General features: G+C 37.5%; 1 protein-coding gene across 1 annotated transcript in view; it reads right to left on the reverse strand.

Annotated features, from left to right (window-relative positions):
- Positions 1 to 19,604, reverse strand: part of LOC306879470 (chromodomain-helicase-DNA-binding protein 6-like) — a 41,233-nt gene that overhangs the window by 5,258 nt on the left and 16,371 nt on the right. The window contains exons 12-37 of the mRNA XM_079432433.1: positions 18,677 to 18,920; positions 16,378 to 16,554; positions 15,532 to 15,675; positions 14,190 to 14,445; positions 13,858 to 14,068; positions 12,374 to 12,569; positions 12,063 to 12,227; positions 11,647 to 11,826; positions 10,770 to 10,880; positions 10,308 to 10,510; positions 9,859 to 10,058; positions 9,026 to 9,185; positions 8,671 to 8,760; positions 8,454 to 8,557; positions 8,086 to 8,215; positions 7,930 to 8,005; positions 7,778 to 7,826; positions 7,111 to 7,366; positions 6,460 to 6,668; positions 4,491 to 6,371; positions 3,653 to 3,792; positions 3,228 to 3,443; positions 1,935 to 2,411; positions 1,170 to 1,400; positions 674 to 817; positions 487 to 591 (exon numbers count right to left, since the gene is read on the reverse strand). Coding sequence (XP_079288559.1) covers positions 487 to 591; positions 674 to 817; positions 1,170 to 1,400; positions 1,935 to 2,411; positions 3,228 to 3,443; positions 3,653 to 3,792; positions 4,491 to 6,371; positions 6,460 to 6,668; positions 7,111 to 7,366; positions 7,778 to 7,826; positions 7,930 to 8,005; positions 8,086 to 8,215; positions 8,454 to 8,557; positions 8,671 to 8,760; positions 9,026 to 9,185; positions 9,859 to 10,058; positions 10,308 to 10,510; positions 10,770 to 10,880; positions 11,647 to 11,826; positions 12,063 to 12,227; positions 12,374 to 12,569; positions 13,858 to 14,068; positions 14,190 to 14,445; positions 15,532 to 15,675; positions 16,378 to 16,554; positions 18,677 to 18,920 — 6,355 coding nt within the window. The remainder of the gene's footprint in view (positions 1 to 486; positions 592 to 673; positions 818 to 1,169; positions 1,401 to 1,934; positions 2,412 to 3,227; positions 3,444 to 3,652; positions 3,793 to 4,490; positions 6,372 to 6,459; positions 6,669 to 7,110; positions 7,367 to 7,777; positions 7,827 to 7,929; positions 8,006 to 8,085; positions 8,216 to 8,453; positions 8,558 to 8,670; positions 8,761 to 9,025; positions 9,186 to 9,858; positions 10,059 to 10,307; positions 10,511 to 10,769; positions 10,881 to 11,646; positions 11,827 to 12,062; positions 12,228 to 12,373; positions 12,570 to 13,857; positions 14,069 to 14,189; positions 14,446 to 15,531; positions 15,676 to 16,377; positions 16,555 to 18,676; positions 18,921 to 19,604) is intronic.

The following is a 19,604-nucleotide window of genomic DNA, read 5'->3' on the forward strand; positions in this document are numbered from 1 at the left end:
AGCAGTTACGTTTTTTTTTTTTTAATCTGAAAATAATACTATAATAGTATAATTTAAACAAATAAAAACAAATTCAGAGTTACCATGCCTACCCTAATAATAAATGAATATACAATAGAATTCTATAAACTATAGTATGAATTATTATAGACATCCCTATGGGGGATTTAATGCAGATCACATGAACACAGAACCTGTGAAATTGTTGCAGTACACATTTATATTGTTAGTCATCTAGCAGATGTTTTTTGTCCAAGACAAACTATAAGGAGGGTCAACTCAGCTCAAAGGCTTTGTAGTGCTTAAGCAAGATTGTGATTTCTTCCACTCTGAACCTATACATTTCAGGCAACATTTAGATGCTGAACCTTGACAATTCGCATATGTTCAGGTTACTACATATTCACAAGTGGCTTCACTGGAACAATCTCTGCTCCGCTTCTTGCAGTTTCCAGTCTCTTTCTAGACAGAATATATATGACTCACTGAGTGCTTCACCACATCCGCCCAATCAGGCGCCACAGAGTATTCGGAGTTTGCATCCAGCCATCGGGAGAGCTCTTTAATCGCTGGAGCCATAGCGCCTCCAAGCTGCAACCAGAGGAATTGTCGCATTAAATTTAAATGAAATAAACAAGAAAGGATATAGGAGTATGTTTGCATGTTTTCTTACCCTGCGGCCTGTGTTTCTGTGGACTACTGGGACTCTCTCCTCCCCAGTTAGAGAGCTGACGTCGAGCTTGGATGGGTCTTTGCAGCGATGCCTTCTCTGCTTTGGACGCTCCAGGAAACTGTGCAATATGTTTGCATTCTGAGACTAAGAAAGATGTGCAGTACAAATTAGGTTATATTAATGCATTTAATATCAAATATATTATTTGTATCAAGGCTTATAATATATAATATATATTCTAAGCTGTATACAATAAACATTTACATTTAGGATCATTCGAATATCTTTCTAGATGGAAAAATAGTGTTAACAACCTTGCAATTTTTTCATCAACATGAAATTGCATTCGCATATACATCTGTTTTAGTAGTAATGTAACGTACTTACAAGTGAAACAGGACATTTTTCTAATAAGATTTTAATAGGTGTTTATAATTTTCAAAAGAAAATGGCACAAAAATATTATGACTTAAAACTAAGTTCCGTTCTAACTTACCGGAAAAGCAGAAAGCTCCATGTTGTAGTTAGGGTTTTGTCGGAGCCATTCCATTAGGCCTTTATTGGCCGTTTCCCTGTCCATGCTCACATTCAGGGTCTCTGTGGCTGGAGGAGGAGCTGGAGAAGGTGCTGGAGGCTGAGTAGGAAGTGTAGTCGAGGTGGCTGGAGGGCCTTCTGACTGGGAGGACGTGGACGACACAACAGGGTGGCTGATACTCTCTGACCCGCTCTGTGGAGTATACAAAGATAAACATAACACTTGCCAGTTATACTGATTTATTAATATAATTTATTTATTTTAGTGCCATATCAGCATCAAAGGCTTTTTTCGTGGCAAGAACCAAGTTTGAAATAAAACCTTGAAAATAAGCTTCTTTCAACATCACAAAAGAGACTATATAAGATCTTTCATATGAATATTTAAAATATTGTCCTGGCAAATCTTTTAAAACATCAAATTAGTTTAAAAAATGTACCCCAAAAACAGTAAAATCCAAAAAGTACCCCATACCATTTCTGACGAAGACTTTACTCTTTTATGGTGCTTTTTTTTTTTTACTTCTTTGAGCTTGGCGGGATAAATCATCACTTTCAACCTTTTTTGTTTTTTCGAATTTCTTTATACAGAAAAGAAGAGTAGATTTGCCAAGCATCTCCTTTTATCTTTCACAAAACAAATAGTACAATGCTAGAATCACATGGGGCCATTTTCATCTTTGGGGGTCCTACTATATCCACTTCATTGACACGTGTTTCCACAAACCTGTTGTTCAGGCAAATTCACGTTTTGTCCCTTTATAAAGCTGAGATCAGGAGTCTCCACATTTCTTCTTCGTCCTCTCCTCCGTCTCAACATTGAATCATCACGACGAAGACCGCCGTTGACAATCTGCCCCGTGACAGGGTGAATCAGGCCAGCCTGCAAAATGCCAGCCATATCCAATCCCAGTGAGCCTTGTATGGAGCCTATCCCAGTTATTTTATGGGGCGCTGACTGGACAGTGTGGCTCATCTGACCGATTGGCCCACTGTCTCCACCAACTGTTAGCTCTGTTGGTTTGGAGAGGTCAATAGCGGCGTCCTGCCAGCCATTAAGGAGGAGAGCGTTAGCACGATGAGACACGCCAACCTGGATCTTTTCTCCAAGATGGCTTGGTTTGGCAAGGACTTCTGCCTCGAATTCAAACCCACGTCTTGGACGTTTGAGCTCAGGGAGAAATGCTGGGGCCACTAACCTCTCCTGTTGGGACAAGAGTTGTAAATCAATTCAAAAAAACTACGATATCTTCATGTTTCAGTTAATTAAATGTAAAAAGTTTTGAAACAAATTAAAGAGGGAAAATTCATATTAAGCAAGTAAATAGCATGGTCTTACAAAAACTACCTGTGATCAGTTAAACTGTATGGATGATATTCAATGCTGGGCTATAAACAAATGCAATCCTGACATGTATTAGCTGTTTGATGATATTTACATTGTGAGATAGATACATTTCTATCGTTGTTTTTTTATTTATCAAACCACAATTTAGACAAAAGACACTTCAAGAACTCAATGTCCATGACTTTCAGGACTCAAAATCAGGTTTTTTTTTCATTAATATAAAATTAAAAGTAGCTCGTAAGTGTATTTACTTGTCTTATTAGTGTTTAGCTCAGTTGCTAGGAAACGCTTGTTTTGTTTACTGTGTGGAGACGTGCTGATGTTATTTATTTATTTATTCATTTAAATGTTATGAAATTTTGTTGTATGCATGTCATTTTTATTTAATTTCTTTATTTTTTAAAATGTGTATAGGTAGCATTTATAAAGTTTTAGGTTTTAGTTTTGGATCTGTTTTTAGTTGTTTTAATACTACAAATGATTGCTTCTGTTGTCCTCATTTGTAAGTCGCTTTGGATAAAAGCGTCTGCTAAATGACTAAATAATAATAATATAATTTTTTTCCAGATATTTCCAAAACCTGATTTGAATTTAGGACATTTAACTATTTTTTTTAAGGATTTGCAGACACCCTGAAGAACCTCCTGTCTGATGATGTGATCTCACACCTACCTTTGGTAAGTGGGATACTGTGTGTGAGAGGTTAAAGTTAAGGCTCTGAGATATAGGCATTCTGGTAGACAGAAATCCTGCCCTCTGGTGGGCACTGCTGGGCACGCAGGTGTTAGCCAATGTGGTGGGAGACTCATATTGTTGAGTGGAGGAAGGCCACTTCCCCTTTAAGATAGTGTGGCAGATACTGTCAATACGGTTGATGATCACTCTGTCCTGTAGGGAGAAAAAGACAAAACAGGGTATGAAATGGGTCTGCAGAAACAGGTGATTGATAGATGTCTAGTGGTATGCTATGGGCCGACACCAGCCTTACTTGTTTAAATTTCAGAGAAGACTTTCACATTTTCAGCAGAATACGTAAAATATTCAATATCTTTTCAGTATAACCAATTGATGAAGAATGGTCACCAACAGGACAATACCTTAGGCCACTCTGAGAAGGAGAAGAGTGCTTTCTCTTGTAGAAGCTGAGCAATGGTTGGTTCCCTTATTTCATGGACACTGTCTGCCATCTCACACATGGGCAATGCAAAACGTGGTCCATCAACATCTGCCAGTAATGCTAAAAAACAAACAATTATTATTCAACAGTTTTTTTAATGTTTTGGACAAATTGGGATTAAATTGGGTTTTTGAACATAGTGAGAAACAATCATCAGCATGCAATGTGTCTGGGCAGTTTAGAAAATATTAAGTGATTCAATCAAGCATATCTAACTAGTGTTTGTCAACAGTTAGAAATAACTGATGACAAACTGTTGAATTATTTAATGCACATTAAAGGAGGTAATGCGGTCACAACATCAATAATGATCAATAATTCAACAGTCAAAGAGTCAGTTATTCCACTTTTATCACTGTCTTTCAAATGTTTTCAGCCCTAAAACAGATATGTACATACTTCTGGTACTGATAAAGTGAGCCTAAAAAAGCCAGATAGTTTGCTGGTCTCCAAACCTGTTCAAGTTGATCTAGTTTGCTAGCTTTTGGACACTTATTTAGTGTTCAGACTTGGACAACAGCTGTCTAACAAGCTTAACACCAACTTGGCCAGGCTAGGACACCAGCTAGACTAACTTACACCAGTCTGCTGAGATGCTTTTCTCCAACAGGGTAACCAGCCAAAACTGCTATTACTAGTTTTTTAAAGAATGAAATTAAATATTAAGAAACTCAATAGACCTGAAACTACAACATATGACTAACAGAATCAGAAACAAAGCATAAAAGGTAGAAAGCTAAAGTTTACAGCCACAGTACCTGGTGCCTTTGCACCTTCATCTTTTATCTTGTCCTTTACTTCCAAAACCTCAGTCTGCTCAAGGTGAGGGGTCTGCGCAGTGCTATCTGGCTCAGGCTTCACATCTGACACCACTGGATCCACGAGAAACTCTTGTTTTGGGACTGCGTCAAGGCCCGGGGATACAGAAGTGTCAGGTAAGGTAGTTGGAGACGATGGGAGTGAAGAAGGCATAGGGTAATCTGTTGACAGAGCAGTGTTAGTTAGACTGCACTCTTCTATTGGCTCTGGCGGTTCTTTGCAGGTTTCTTCCACCAACTGCTGTTCTGCTGTGTCTTGCTGAAACCCTTCACAAGGTTCCTGCAGGGTCTCATCACAAGTTAAATCATAAGACTCCTCTAAAGGCACTTTTTCTGGCTCTGTTAGAGGCTTTTCATAAGGTTCTTCCAAAGCCACTTCACAAGGATCTTTCAAATCTCCATTGAAATCGTCAAATGGCACCTGGCAGTCCCCTTTCTGAGATAACAATCCCCTTTCCTCAAGACAATTTTCCCTTGGAGACTCTATTGAAGGCATCTTGTCAATCTCATCTTCAGTATCCTTTGTCTTCGGACTGTCTGGAGAAAGGTCATCTTTCTCAAAATGAAACCCTATGCTTTCAGCTTCTTCTGGACTGGGAACACCATGTGTGATGTTTGAATCACTAAGCTTGTCCTCTTGCTCCTCACTAATGGGATCTGTCTGGTCAAGACTAACATCCGGGAGTCCAAGAGGTGGTGGTGGAACATATTCTGGAAGACTGGCCGACAGATCTGTCTGATCCACAGAAGTGTCTCCAACATTAAGCTCTTTGAATAACATGAAGCTCGGTGCCAGTGGTTCCACGGGGTTGCTTTGAGAGTCCGAACTAGGCATGCTCAAACAGTCGGTGAGCGTTTCATCACCCTCTCGTCCATCTTCTGGTTGAGGAGCATCAAGAAAGCTGGGTTCTAAAGTTTGTGCTCCCAAGATGGGATCAGTCTCGTTGAACATGTCAGAGGTTTCAGCAGGGTCTGAGCTTTCCCATGGAGTTTGAAGTTCATCTAGTTCCACAGAAGGAGCCATTAAGCCAGTTTCCTCTGAGGACCCTTGCTCTCCCACCAGAACATCGCTGCGAAGTTTCCCAGCTATGGAGTCCGCCATATCTCCTTGAGACCCATTTAACTCCCCTTGCACACCGTAAGAATTTAGCATGTTCTGCCCACCGGTTGCAGAATTGAACGGGAATCCATTGAAGGTCTCTTTACCAGATTTGCCATGTAGTGTGTCTGATGTCAAGCCTTCATGTTGTAAAGACCCCAACTCCAGAGAGTCATCCAATGGAGGACAATCCAAAAATCCTTCCCTATTTCCTGTACCTATCCCTAGGGAACTTCCAGACTCTGATGTCACCACTTCTGTGGGCTGGTGATGCCCATGAGTATGGACGAGTTGTGTTGGCGTGTGGTGTGAAGATGTGGGATGATACTCTGGAGGTTGTGGGGACTGACAATGCCCAAGGTTGGCATCATACAAGCAGCAATGGTAGTGGGGCAAGCCTGGGGCCGGATATCTGTGGTTTTCTTTATGAACATAGTTCCGGTGGGCCTCCAGGAAGGATAACTGGGGGTCATTGAGGATGTAGAAATCAGTTCGACTCAGGCCATGCTTAGCGACCCCAATGAGAAGATCACGGTCATGTTTGCCACACTCCCACCAGACGGGCAAATACAAGCTAGGGCGACAAAGCTGCAGTCGTGCCCCCAGGAGTGGGTGGCGCAAAACTTGCTCACGGACCTTTCTCAAAAGCTCGATACGGTATAATGTTCGGGCAGCTCGCTCTTCTGTAACAGGTTCCACAAACAGTGAAGGATCCACGTTACCTACATGAGACAAGAAGTTGTGTATACATTATGACTATGATTTAGCTTCTATTAATCTTCCCACCAAACTATCAACTATCTTTTTTACCTTCATCTTTTCTGGGTGGCAGTCTACACGCAGTTCGACACATTGAAACAAAGCTGTGGAAATATCTCTCTAAGCTTTCATCTGTCTTCCTCTCCAATCGAGCAAGGGCACGGAACTGGTTCCAGTCAAAATTCTTCTTCTCTGGGTCATACACTATTCCAAATGAGGACACTGTGCGATAGAAGTCAGCCTGCTCTCGACGTGTCCACCTGTGTCAAAGGAGATATGTTTAAAAAAAATGTTTTATTTCTCTCAAAAACTGAATTAAGTGATTTTAAGCACACATTATTAATCTCTAAGCCAAAGCAGAATCAAAATACTATTCTTCCAATATTCATCATGCCCTGCAAAGTTTCAGTGTTTTTTCGGTCCAAGGACTTTATGCTAGCCAATAATTCTATTTAGCTTTTAGCTGTTGCTTTTGTCTTTTTTAAATCATGAATTTTTTTTTTGTTCACTTGATGTGCCTCATCCTCTTAACGCTTAGTGTTTATGATTACTTCAACATGACTTGCAGGCAGGAAGAATACTACAATTTTACCCAAAGGAGCTGGTTTGCATTTGCATGTAAAAAAGAAAAAAAAGAAAATTAAAGTCTTTGATTTCATCTTGAGAAAATAACTGTAGACAATAAAACATTGCATAACTTGCCTTCGTTGCCACTCCAAAAAGAGTGGGTCAGGCTCAGTAGTGCAGTGCCTAAACTCTCCTATTTGCCAGGTCACAGGTGCAATTCCCTCGTGTAAGAGGAAATCATGACGAAGCGGTTCACGTCGTGTATAACGCTGATAGGCAGTAATGAGCCGTCGCAGACGTGCTGTAAGAGCCGAGCCTGCTGGCCACTGTATCCGTCCCTGCTCCATCACTTCTGCAACAAGATCTCCTGTGAGAGATCCTATAAATCCCCCTTCAAAAGAAATGACACTTTAAACTCAACTTTAAAATAAGTTCATATTAAGGGGTGGTCACCTTAGGATTTGTGTCACATTTGTACAGATGCCAATGCAATAGAGAGCAATATGACAACTTTTAAGTAACATTTTTTTTCACCTCCATACTAAAGTTCAAGTTTAGAGAACTCTAATGTGAATTTTTATAAAAAACAAATAGCACATTAATAGCATAAAAAAGATATACATATACATATATATATATATATAAACATAAACACACACACACACACACACACACGTAGACTTTTAATGATGTCACAGGAAGGCATGACATAATCCCCTCAAATAACTTCACATGGTTAAAATCTATTATGACCATCTCTTAAATACTGCTAAACAAGTAAACATAAGAAAGGTTTCAATACCTGTAACTGTAATGTCATTTTTCCCTGTTTCCTCTGACATGGGTTCCTCCTTTGTAAAAGAAAACTTTACTTAAATGAACAGTCTGAGCAGTTGGTTAAAACGCTTAGCAAAATTCATCTGACTTCACATTTCTTTGACTTTCTATTATTACCTTAATCTCTACTTTCTCTTCTAATTCCTCAGACTTAATATCGTTCTCCTCTTTGATTTCATCACTTTTGCTGATACTGCAAAAGAAGAAACGTGTTTATGGGTGTAAGAGCTAAGCGGTGAAACTGTTGTGTCTCCGCTGCTCAAAGCTTATTACCTATCAGGTGCATCTGAAGCAGTTTCTGCTCCACTTTGTTCTACCGTCAATGCAGTGACATCAGGCATACCCACTCTCTCCAGGAAACACAGAGCAGGATCTGCACGCATGGCGTTATACCGCTCATACCCTGCATGGGACAAAAAGAGATGTTAATGCACATGAAGAAAGCAAGAGGAAGTCAATATGAACTATATGAAGCATATAAGGATTCGCTAAATGCATTCAAAAGCATCACATCTCTGCTAAAAAGTAAAAAATGACATATGTATTTGTGTCTGCATGGATTTCCATTGCTTAAGCACAATAATTGCATCATAAAAACTGGGTGCGACAGTTTCACCCATTCTTCTTTGATTATGTCTCACCATGTTTGTGAACTCCAATAAGCAGCGATTTATCGGCTTCAGCATCCCACCATATAGTAGGTATCTCAATATAGTCGATATCAGGGAGGGTTACCTCCAGTTTACTGTCGAAAACAGATAAATCCTTACATATTAAGCCACTCTACAATGACAACAGTTTGATACAGAATTCATGGAGTACACATGAGGTTAAGATAATTTGTGGGCCATGTAGTACCTGGCTGGGATCCCTTCAAGAGCCTGATTAGCAGCCTCCCCCAGCACTTCAACCTTCAGATAGTACAGCATCCGCACCCTCAGAAGCACCCTGTTTATGGCACGATATAAGATAATCACACATTTAAAACCCTGTAATTATGATGAGCACGTGTATCAATTACAATATGTCTGATCTCGTAATATTGTAATGAAATAACAAATATTGCTGTATGTCAGGTAGGATGTATGAACATTTTAATTTTGCACCCTGATTAAAGTACTTACTATTTATGTAGTATAATCAGAGTGCAAAATGTACTTTTGCTACACTCTGCAAATGCATACTCATGTTGCGCAATATCCACAAGTCTTACTTGTTGCAGTGTTGTTTGAGGTGTTTCTTGTAGCTATCATCCTGAAGCACAACCTCTGGGTTACAGTGGACCAACCAGTCTGCATTCTTCAGCTCAGGGGGACTCAACTGGTTCTTCAGCTTCTTGCCTTTACGACCCCGTGGGACAGGAGCAGACAGACCTGGACGGGTGAACACACAAGTTTTTCATGATGTCTTTAAATTAATTTTTCTACAATTATATGAAGAGCAGTCATTGAATTCTGTTTAAACGGACAAATAACTAAGAACCTGGGATGCTTATGATTAATAAACATTCAAATAATGGTAATTAATCATTTTTTTGTTTAAATCAATCAATTTCAGCACAAATATTTTAGTTTTTTCAAGTTCTTTTTAAAAAAAGGAAAAAAAAGTGTCTATTTACTTATGTATAAGTTCATTTAAATAACATTAACTAAGCAAAATATTTTCTGGTAAATTAAACACACACTAAAATTGATAAAGTGAAACTAAATTAAACTGATCATCAATTTAATTATTATTAGAATTCGTGGCAAACAAATTAAACTCTCAAATTTAAATTGAATATTTAAAATAAATTATTTAGTAATCAGTGAATTCATTACATTTAATTAAATGTTTCCATTTTTTAAATTTGAAAATGTAACAAAAATACTTTAAAACTCTTTGGAGACGGGCACAAGCATGGTGCAATATTAGTGTTAACGATTAATGGATTTATTTATTGTTTTATTTAAATGACAAAAGTTCCTGAATAAAATCATCTCAAAAAGAATGAATGAATGAATTGATAAAAAAATAACTGAGGATGCAAACAAAATCTTTAATAACCTGAGTGGTTTTGTAGTGCTTGATTGTGTCCGTCTTTAGTGGGTGTGATCAGATCCCAGATGAAGCTCTTAATTTTATCGTCTCCCTTATAATGGCGAACACAGTAGACCAGAAGAGCCCTGCACAGCACCTCCATGTCGCTCTCCGTCAGGTGCCATTTAAAACGTCCATGATTGAGAATATCCTTCCAGCGACCCCACCTGTACACACACAAAACATTTCATTGGTATAAGATGTATAACCTGCATATGGCCTATTTTATGGCTCCAATATTTATTCCATCTGCTTGACTTGCAAATATAAATGGCAGAAAATGGTCTTAGATTATTTCCTTTAGTTTTTGTACCCTTGTTTGGAAACAGTCACTTCATTAACAGCCTGTTGTAGGGCAACAGAAGGTGACCCAGAAGGAATGAGTGGGCAGCTGAAATATCAAATTAAGCACTGACCCGAAAATGAGAAGGTTTTTCTCCACTCTGAAGCACTCCGCTCTGAGGTAGCGTCTGTTGCGATCGCTGAGACGTCTTGTGCGACAGGGTCGTTCCTCTGAGTCACTATCCAGTTCAGAGAACTCCATGAGTTCATCGTCCTCAAACGAATTATAGTGACGCGTCTGCTTCCGTACGCGAGGGGTGTCGATCACCAGACTCTCCTGGCACAGACAAAGACATGAGTCAGAAAGTGTTGCAGTCTCAATATTTTACTCCTTAAATGTCACCAATATGCAAACCGTCTAGAAGGTGCCCATTAAAAATAACATTAAAGCAACCCATCTGTTTTGACTCAGCTGATATTCAAATGACCCCTATTCTCTCTCTAGTCTATGAGTTGATTCTCTTGCATTACACCATATCAGTCATGGTGAGCTCATATATGCAAAGCTTTGGCTTTTAAACCATCACAATTTTTACCTTTTCTGCCTTGGAGTCAATTTCCAGTTCAGCAATTTTGGCCCACTTCTGCCAGAAGTTTGGATCATCCAAAGAAATATCAGTACGGTTCCCTGAAGACACAAAGCTAGCCTGGAATTGGTCAAAATAAAGGATTATGAGCATTTTATCAAAATACAGATCACATGTTAAAGCCTGAGTTTTACTGATACAAGCAATGCTTATTCATCTTATTCAGTCACATGACGTTTCCACTTATCCGCCATATTTATGACCTACAGTGGTGAATACAACAACATGAACAGAGATACCAAGAAAAACAACATTGGCTGATTCAGATCCCATCAGATTTGAGCTATACCAGGTCTCAGAAAACATTTTTACCAATCTCAAGCTACCACAAAGGGTTGGTGTCAGTCATTTGCTTTTAAAAGAAATTCATACATTTATTCAACAAGCACGCATTACACTTATCACAGGTGATAATTAAAGGTTTTAAGTTTTCTGTTTCAAACTTTTTATGCATTAAATAATCTTGGAAAAAATATGTTACTGTTTCCACAAAAAAATATAAAGCAGCACAACTGTTTTTAACATTGATAAGAAATGTTTCTCAAGCAGCAAATCAGCATATTGAAGGAACATGTGACACTGACGACTGGAGTAATGATGCTGAAAATTCAGATTTGCATCACAGGAATAAATTACATTTTAAAATATATACAAATAGAAAACTGTACTTTTAAATTGAAGAAATATTTCACAATATTACAGTTTTTTTTCTGTATTTTTGATCAAATGCATGTCGCCATGGTAAGCATCAGAGACTACTTTCAAAAACATTAAAAAAATCTTATAGACCCCAAACATTAATGGTAGTGTATATCGATGTGTGTACCTTGGCAAAAGTTGATCCCTTCCCCTCAGATTGGATCGTGATGGTCTGTGTGCGTCTCTGCAGGATCTGATCAATATCCTCCTCACAAAATTTAGAGCCCTCATCTTCCTCGTCCATAAGCGCCCCGTACGCTCCCTTCCTGAGAAGATCTTCCACCTCCATCTTCGACAGCTGCTGAACCTGAAAGAGGTCGGCACCGTAATTAGACAATAATGACCTAATCATTGTGAAGTTCCACAGAGTTAAAACAACATGTAGTTGAGTAAATGATGACAGAGTTTGTCTTTTTGGGTGAACGATCCCTTTAAGACCAACCAGTAGTATGGCATAAGGATATGCTATTCCAGCTTTGGCTGATGTATTTTCTTAATTTATCACTGGAAGATGTGGAAGGTTAAAAGTTGTTGATCCCTCACCCCGTTGAGACTGCCCTTGCGGTTGATGTCCTGCAGAACAGCCTTGTCCAATCCCAGTTTCAGACTGGCTTTGTCAAACATCTCCCTCTCATATGAGTTTCGTGTGATAAGGCGATATACTTTAACCGCTTTGCTTTGACCGATACGGTGGCAGCGAGCTTGAGCCTGTGGAATTCAAAATGTGTTCTTCATAAACTTAATATTTGTTGTTTTTGGAAAAGCTTGTGTTGCTAAAACGTTTTTTGGGGGTGAAAAGTGCTAATGGAAGTAAGAGTCAGTGATTCTGTATATAAAAGATGCTATGTATTCACCTGCAAGTCGTTCTGCGGGTTCCAGTCTGAGTCGAATATGATACAGGTGTCGGCGGCGGTGAGGTTGATGCCCAGACCTCCTGCTCGTGTACAGAGGAGGAACACGAAGCGGTCAGAGTCCACCTTACTGAAGCGATCGATGGCAGCCTGCCGTAGATTCCCTCGAACTCTCCCATCAATACGTTCATAGGTATACCTACATGTATTATACAAACGTCAGATAATAAGACATTTCCTTTTCGCATCTTCATTCTTTATTCATGAAAATGACCAACCCCGCTCTTTCTCTACCAAAGTTTTCATATTTGGTTTACGGTTTCAGCCATGCATTTTTAAATATTTTGATATATATACTGTATATATACATATATACACACACACAGTGCTGTGAAAAGGTTTTTGCCCCCTTCCTGTTTTTTTTGCACATTTGTCACACTTAAAAGAATCAGATCAAACTAATTTTAATATTACACAAAGATAATGCAAGTAAATACAAAATGCAGTTTTTAAATTATTTAATTTATTAAGGGAAAAAATCTGTCCAAACCAATTTAAAATAATGGTTTTATATCTTGATTTATATCTTGATTCGTTTTAAAATGCAATTTATTCCTGTGATGTAAAGCTGAATTTTTAACATCATTACTCCAGTCTTCAGTGTCCCATGATGCTTCAGAAATAACTGTAATATGCTGATTTTACTTTACTTACTTTACTTTTGTCCAAAGCGACTTACAAATAAGAAAAAGTAACTAAAACTAAAAAGTTACAACTCTATAAATACTATATACCCACATATTTAAGAAATTAAATAAAATTGACACATGCATATAACAACATTTCAATAATAAACATATAAATGAAAAAATTAAATAAAAAGCGATACTACTATCCCTTGCCGGTGTCCCTGCCCGGTGGAGTCACACGGTAGAGTCGATGGTCTTTACACTCTTTACTTTTTACTTTGATTTGCTGCTCAAGAAAAATTTCTTATTGTTATCAATGTTGAAAACAGCTGCGCTTAATATTTTTGCGTGAATGGTGCCTCATTTATTTTTTTTAATAAATAGAAAAAAATTTGAAATAGAAATCTTTTGTAACAATATAAAATGTCCTTACTGTCTCTTTTGATCAATTTATTGCATCTTTGCTGTGGCAAAATTATTAATTTCTTTTATATAAAAAATAAATAAAAATAAATAAATAATAATAAAAAAAAAATCTAGGATTTATTTTTCTCCAGGAATTTGAAATGAAAAAAAAAAAGAAAAAATTCCCACTACCATGCTCAATTTGAAATTTTTCAAGTGGTTGTTCATGACTATGGGATCCCTGAAGAAAAGCAACTAGTGAAGTAAACCAGGTTTTGATTTCATGTTGACAGGGAGTCTAGTTCCTCATTCACTTACAGTCTTAAAAACATCTGAACATTTTTTTTAATAGAAGTATGACTAATGGCACTGTATAATAAGCAGCTGTCTCACCTCCTCTGAATGAGGTAGTCCTCCAGTATATCCAGGCACCGGACCATCTGGGAAAACACCAGCACTTTATGTCCTCCGGCCAGCAGTTTGGGCAGCAACTTGTCAATAAGCACTAGTTTACCAGCAGCCTGGATCATTGCCTGTAGCTGAAAATCTGCAGCCTCAGAACTGTAGGTTTTCCTGAAGCTCTCAAGGATCTTTTCTTCAGCACCTGACAGAAAGAAGATGGCAGACTACGTCAGCAATACAAATTAGAGGTGTGGCTACTGAGATGTAGAGAACTGCAAACAAGATATTTCATATTCACACTTGATCTGAACACCAGATGTCACCTGTAATGAGGTATGGGTGATTGCAGCACTTGCGAAGCTCCATCATTGTGTTGATGAGGTTGGGCATGTTGTGCTGATTTGCTCCCTTGGCAAGGAAGGTAAAGTTTTTCTCCAGAATGGCACGGTAGTATTTCTTCTGAATATTAGTGAGCTCCACCTCAATAATTGTCTCCTGTTTAGGGGCCAAATTCTTCTCCACATCATCCTTCAGTCTCCTTAACATCATGGGCTTCAGAATGGCTTGCAGTTTCTTTACCTGTGGGTATGTTGATGTTTCTGAGGTTAAAGCTGGGCACATAATCATTCAACAATAATCAGGCCATATTGCCTAATATAAAGTCTTAAAACATGGAAATAAATGAGCATTTTACACTTGCATCTTCCCAAAGTCAAAGTGTTTTTTGAAAGGGATTTAGGTTAAACGCTTAAAATAAAGTCCGTGATGAACACAAGTTCAAGATGTTTTTAAGTTTTACACTTAACATCAGTAACTTTTTTATATTTTAACAAGTCTTGAAATAGATGTGGTACTACTAACAAGTGGATAAATGGGACTACACAGGTTGTCAGGGACATTGAACATCACACTGAACAGGTAAACATCTACTCACTAGTCGCTTTCACGGCATCGTGTAAAAATTGCACTCTTGCAAATTATTTTAACTCAAACATTCCAACTTTTAAATAAAGATTACAAAAGTTGTTGAAAGCATAATGGTGGTGACGTTGAAGTCATTTAACTGTGGTGTACCTTGTTGATAGCCAAATGTTAGCTTTTTACATTGATTGTATTGATTTCAAAATGTATTAAAGTTGTGTTCATCTGTGAAGACTGTATAGATGAACAAAACAATGCAATAAATCAAACTTTTTTGGTCACTGAGCTTATTTTCTGCAAAAAAACTAAATCCAATGTAAAAATCCTACTGGCTTTTTGTCAAAGGGAACCAGGTGATGCCATTTTTCGGGCTAGCCTACAAAAATACTCCAACACTCCAAAAAACGTACTCTTTCCCTCCCTCCCTTACTAGCTTGTACTTATTTGAACAATGACTGAGACTTGGTGTTATGAGCACTTCCTCTATCTGATTGCCTCTTCAAGATGAATCGCTTTTTGTGTTCCCCAATTGTAAGTCGCTTTGGATAAAAGCGTCTGCCAAATGACTAAATGTAAATGTACACTGCAGCAGTTTATTTGGCTATTTTGAGTTTATCAGCTTTGACCACTTAGGATTTTAGCAAGGATGTTACTTGCCATCTTCTAGGTGGCTCGGGTAATTGGAGGCAAAGGTGTGTAGATGTTTCTCCAGTGCATAACAAGCATTAGAGGGTTAGCTCTCACCTGCTCTTCTGTCTTCAGGTCTCCAAACTCCTCCAAGAAAGTGGTCTCTGAAGGGAACTGTGAGGGTTCGAGAAAGTTAAGCAGGCTGAAGAGTTCTTCAACCGAGTTTTGCAAAGGAGTTCCTGTGAGAAGGACTTTATGTTCCTTGAGAGAGAAGACACAGAAACATTAAGTTCAGCCTACTGATTCACTAAAATGTATTTACATTTTAAGATATCTATGCCAACTTGAACATAGTCTCATTTTGGCTTCAACATGAGGATACATTTCTATACTGTGGAACAAAAAAGTATTAGGACACTGAAGTCTTGCTTAAAAATAAATGCATTAGATATAAAATATCAAAGCTTGTGGCATTTATTTACAAACGTATAGTGAAAACTAAATTTATACACTTTCTGGATGTCATTCACTACTGAAAAGTGGCTTAAGTGTCCAAATACTTTGTAAACCCAGGTATATAAAAATGCATCTGTGGACACCTAATCAGTTGTGAGAGATTATTTTCTTGAATAAAACAGCACTGCGTCAAGTTTGCACACACTGGCCATAGCTGCAGTACTATGTAAAGTGAGAGAGATGAGATTACTCATTCTGTGTCCAGTGAGGATGTGCGTATGTAAATGCAGTGAAGCAGAACTCGGCAGATAAATGAGATGTGTGCATAAGAGATAGCACAGTAGTTTAGCTCACAGATGGCTTCACTTCCCCTTTTCTGCATGTAGACCTGAACTCTTTGAATCATTTGTAGAGCATTTGATATTATAAAAGACACATGGCACAAACATCCCATGACAAAAACATCTGTGTATGTTTCATGGTCCATAAATGTGCAAAAAAATTTACCAGGTTCATGAGTTTGAGTCCCTCCAGCAGTTTACAGTTGCGGTTTTTAAGGCGATGGGCCTCGTCGATCACCACACAGCGCCAGTTAATCTTCTTCAGCTCTGGACAGTCGGCCATTATCATTTCAAATGTAGTGATGATGCCATGAAACTTAAACTGACCAGACACGATGTTTCCCTGAAGGAGCAAGAGAAAGACCCATTGTATACACTGTACTAACAAATTTAATGTGCCTAAAACAACTTCTCACTCTGGTAAAATAGACATGTAAAGTAAGGTTAGACATTAACCAGGGTTTGGGCAAAAAATAAAAATATGAATGCCCTAGATATGTATTATATGGGGGTAAAAAGCAACACACTTTGAATTCTTGTGTTTGTTACACTACTGTTTACAAGCTGTGGTTGGTAAAACTTTTCAAAGTTTCTGAAAAAAGTCTCATACTCACCAAGTATGCATTTATTTAATAAAAAAATACAATAACAGTGAAATTGTGAAATATTGTTACAATTTTAAAAAGCTGTTTTCTATTAAAATATATTTTAAAATGTAATTTATTCCTGTGACGGCAAAAATGAATTTTTAGGGTGTATTCACTCCAGGAAAGTCCGCTAGCTCACTTGCTTTGGTTTGGACAAATGTTGATTTTTTTTTTGTTTGGTGCAGTTCGCTTTCACACTGCCCTTTTTGCAAGTGAACCAGAAATTGGAAACAAAACCAGGTCATGCTAAGGTCATCCATTCATTGGACAGAAATTCTCAAACAGGGAAAACAGGAAGCACAAAAACAGGCTAATCATGGAGATCTTTCATAGTGCAATTATTATTCTTTTACTGCTTTGGTGTTATCAGATACTAACACAATATGAAGAAACGTATGAGCATCATATGAGACAATGTCATACAATGTTGTAATTACGACTTGCCGAAAATAAAATAGATATAAAATACTTAAAGCATATCACAATGTTACTTTAAACATGTAACCTAGATAAATGTGCGCTATTAGGCTCTTATCCAATCGTTTGTGCGGAGAGCGGAAGCTGAAGCACGCTTCAGGACATCAGTGGAAACTAATTAAATAAGCCATCATTTTTGCTCATAAAGGTAAGAAAGGGTCTATTTTTATTTGTGTGCACTCACAATATCAACAAAACGTTGTAAGTTTGTAAAATAAAGAAAACAAATAGGATGGAATTTCTCCTGTCTCGGTCTTGAAGGAACGCTTCACAAAAAAGCACCGAAACTTACAGACATGATGAATACATCTATAGAAAGCTTTAAATGACTACAAAACAAAACAATTCAAATCCAAAACAAAAACTCTTTCATTATGTAATCTGTAAAGATGCATTTCTTTCTAAAGGCACGTCTAATGATGAGATGGTGAGTCAGGATCAATTTCATCTTTGCGACACTGACTCAGAAAACACTAGATTATTAATAAATAACTCAAATATCTCCTTACTATTTCCCCCCAACATATACATGGTAACTTTTGCGGCAAGCTTTAACCTATTTTGTTGGTGTGTTGGTTTTTAAGCATTGTGGTTTAAAAACAATTATTGAAACGCAAAAAACAGCACTACATGTGCAAGCTGTCTGTTTCTGAGCATGATTTCTGCAACTGGGTCGGATCAAGGTCGGGTCATATTTACACATTTAAACTAACCGTTTAATCGTTTGGAAGCGGACCGAGACCACCACTACAGCTGGGTCTCGGTACGGTTGTTTGGTCCGCACCAGAGTGCGATTGCTGTATTCACACCTGCCCAAAAGATCTGCACCAAGAGGGGAAACGAACTTGAGTTCGATTCAATCGAACCAAACAAGACAGGTGTGAATACACCCTTAGTCTTCAGAAATCGTTCTAATATGCTGATTTGGTGCTCAACAACTATTTCTTATTATTATCAATGTGATATCAACATTGTGATACATTTTTTCCAGGATTCTATGATGAATACAAGTTCAAAAGCATTTTGCATTTTGCAACAGCATTTATTTGAAATTTAAATATTTTCTAACATTATAAATGTCATCAATTTAATGCATCCTTGCTGAATAAAAAGTATTAATTTCCTAAATAAATTATATGCTATTCTAAGTCTACATAGTGAAGTTTAATGACTACTCTTTAAATAAAACTGCCAACACATAATAAATAGCAGACACAATAAAGGTATAAAAAACAAAAAAGTGTAAATTTTCTTTTGGTTATGTTGGTTAATGTTAACTATACTGTGCTTCTGTTCAACTCACTACTGACAGCTCAAAATGAATCGCTCTGTTTGACTCACCTGTTCATCTCGGTGGTACATCTCATACTGCAGGATCATCTGCCGACTAATCTGGCTGCCGTGATAGACGATGACGTTCATTTCAGTCCATGTGCGGAACTCTCTCTCCCAGTTGGTGATGGTGGAGAGCGGGGCGATGATAAGGAAAGGTCCCCTTAGACCCATGAGGAAAATCTCATAGAGGAACGTGATGGACTGGATGGTCTTCCCAAGTCCCATCTCATCAGCCAGAATACAGTTTTTCCTACATCAAGAGGAACAGGTTCAGGTGTTTTTCAGGTGTAATTAATCATGTCCGATTGCAGTTTTGGACATTTTTTTTTTTGGTATCTTTTTTCATTATTTTGTGGTCATCATGTAGTCATTTTTTTTATATATATATATAGTTCCTAGGCTTTTTATTAGGTAACATTATGGGATTGGTTAAATGTGTTAAAGGTTATTATTCATTGCGTTTGCTTTCAGCTAGAGCTGTTTATTATTTTATTGTCACCATTATTATTATTATTATAAGTAATTATTATTATTAAATTAATTACATTGTGATATATAAATCAAATTACATATTGATTAATATTATTATTCTTGTTATAATGTTTAAAATGTTAAGATTTATATAAATATTATAATATGTGCAGACAAATGTCATATGAAAGACAATTAATTGCACTGAGTCAGACAAAATCATTGAATAGTGTGAATAGTTCAAACAATCATAATCATTTTGGTTATTTTTTATAAGATCACACTAAATAAACATGTTGAAATGGACAGTCTTTTCATCAAATTAAACGCAAGATGAATAAATAAAACAAATAGATGAATCATTATTTACAGAAAATCCTAGTATTTCTTATTTTACTAATCAATTTAAATCATAAAAAGACATTTTGTCACTGTAATAATTATTATAAGCCTTAGTTTAATC

Source organism: Barbus barbus, assembly GCF_936440315.1.
Source record: "Barbus barbus genome assembly, chromosome: 13".
Lineage (NCBI taxonomy): Eukaryota > Metazoa > Chordata > Actinopteri > Cypriniformes > Cyprinidae > Barbus > Barbus barbus.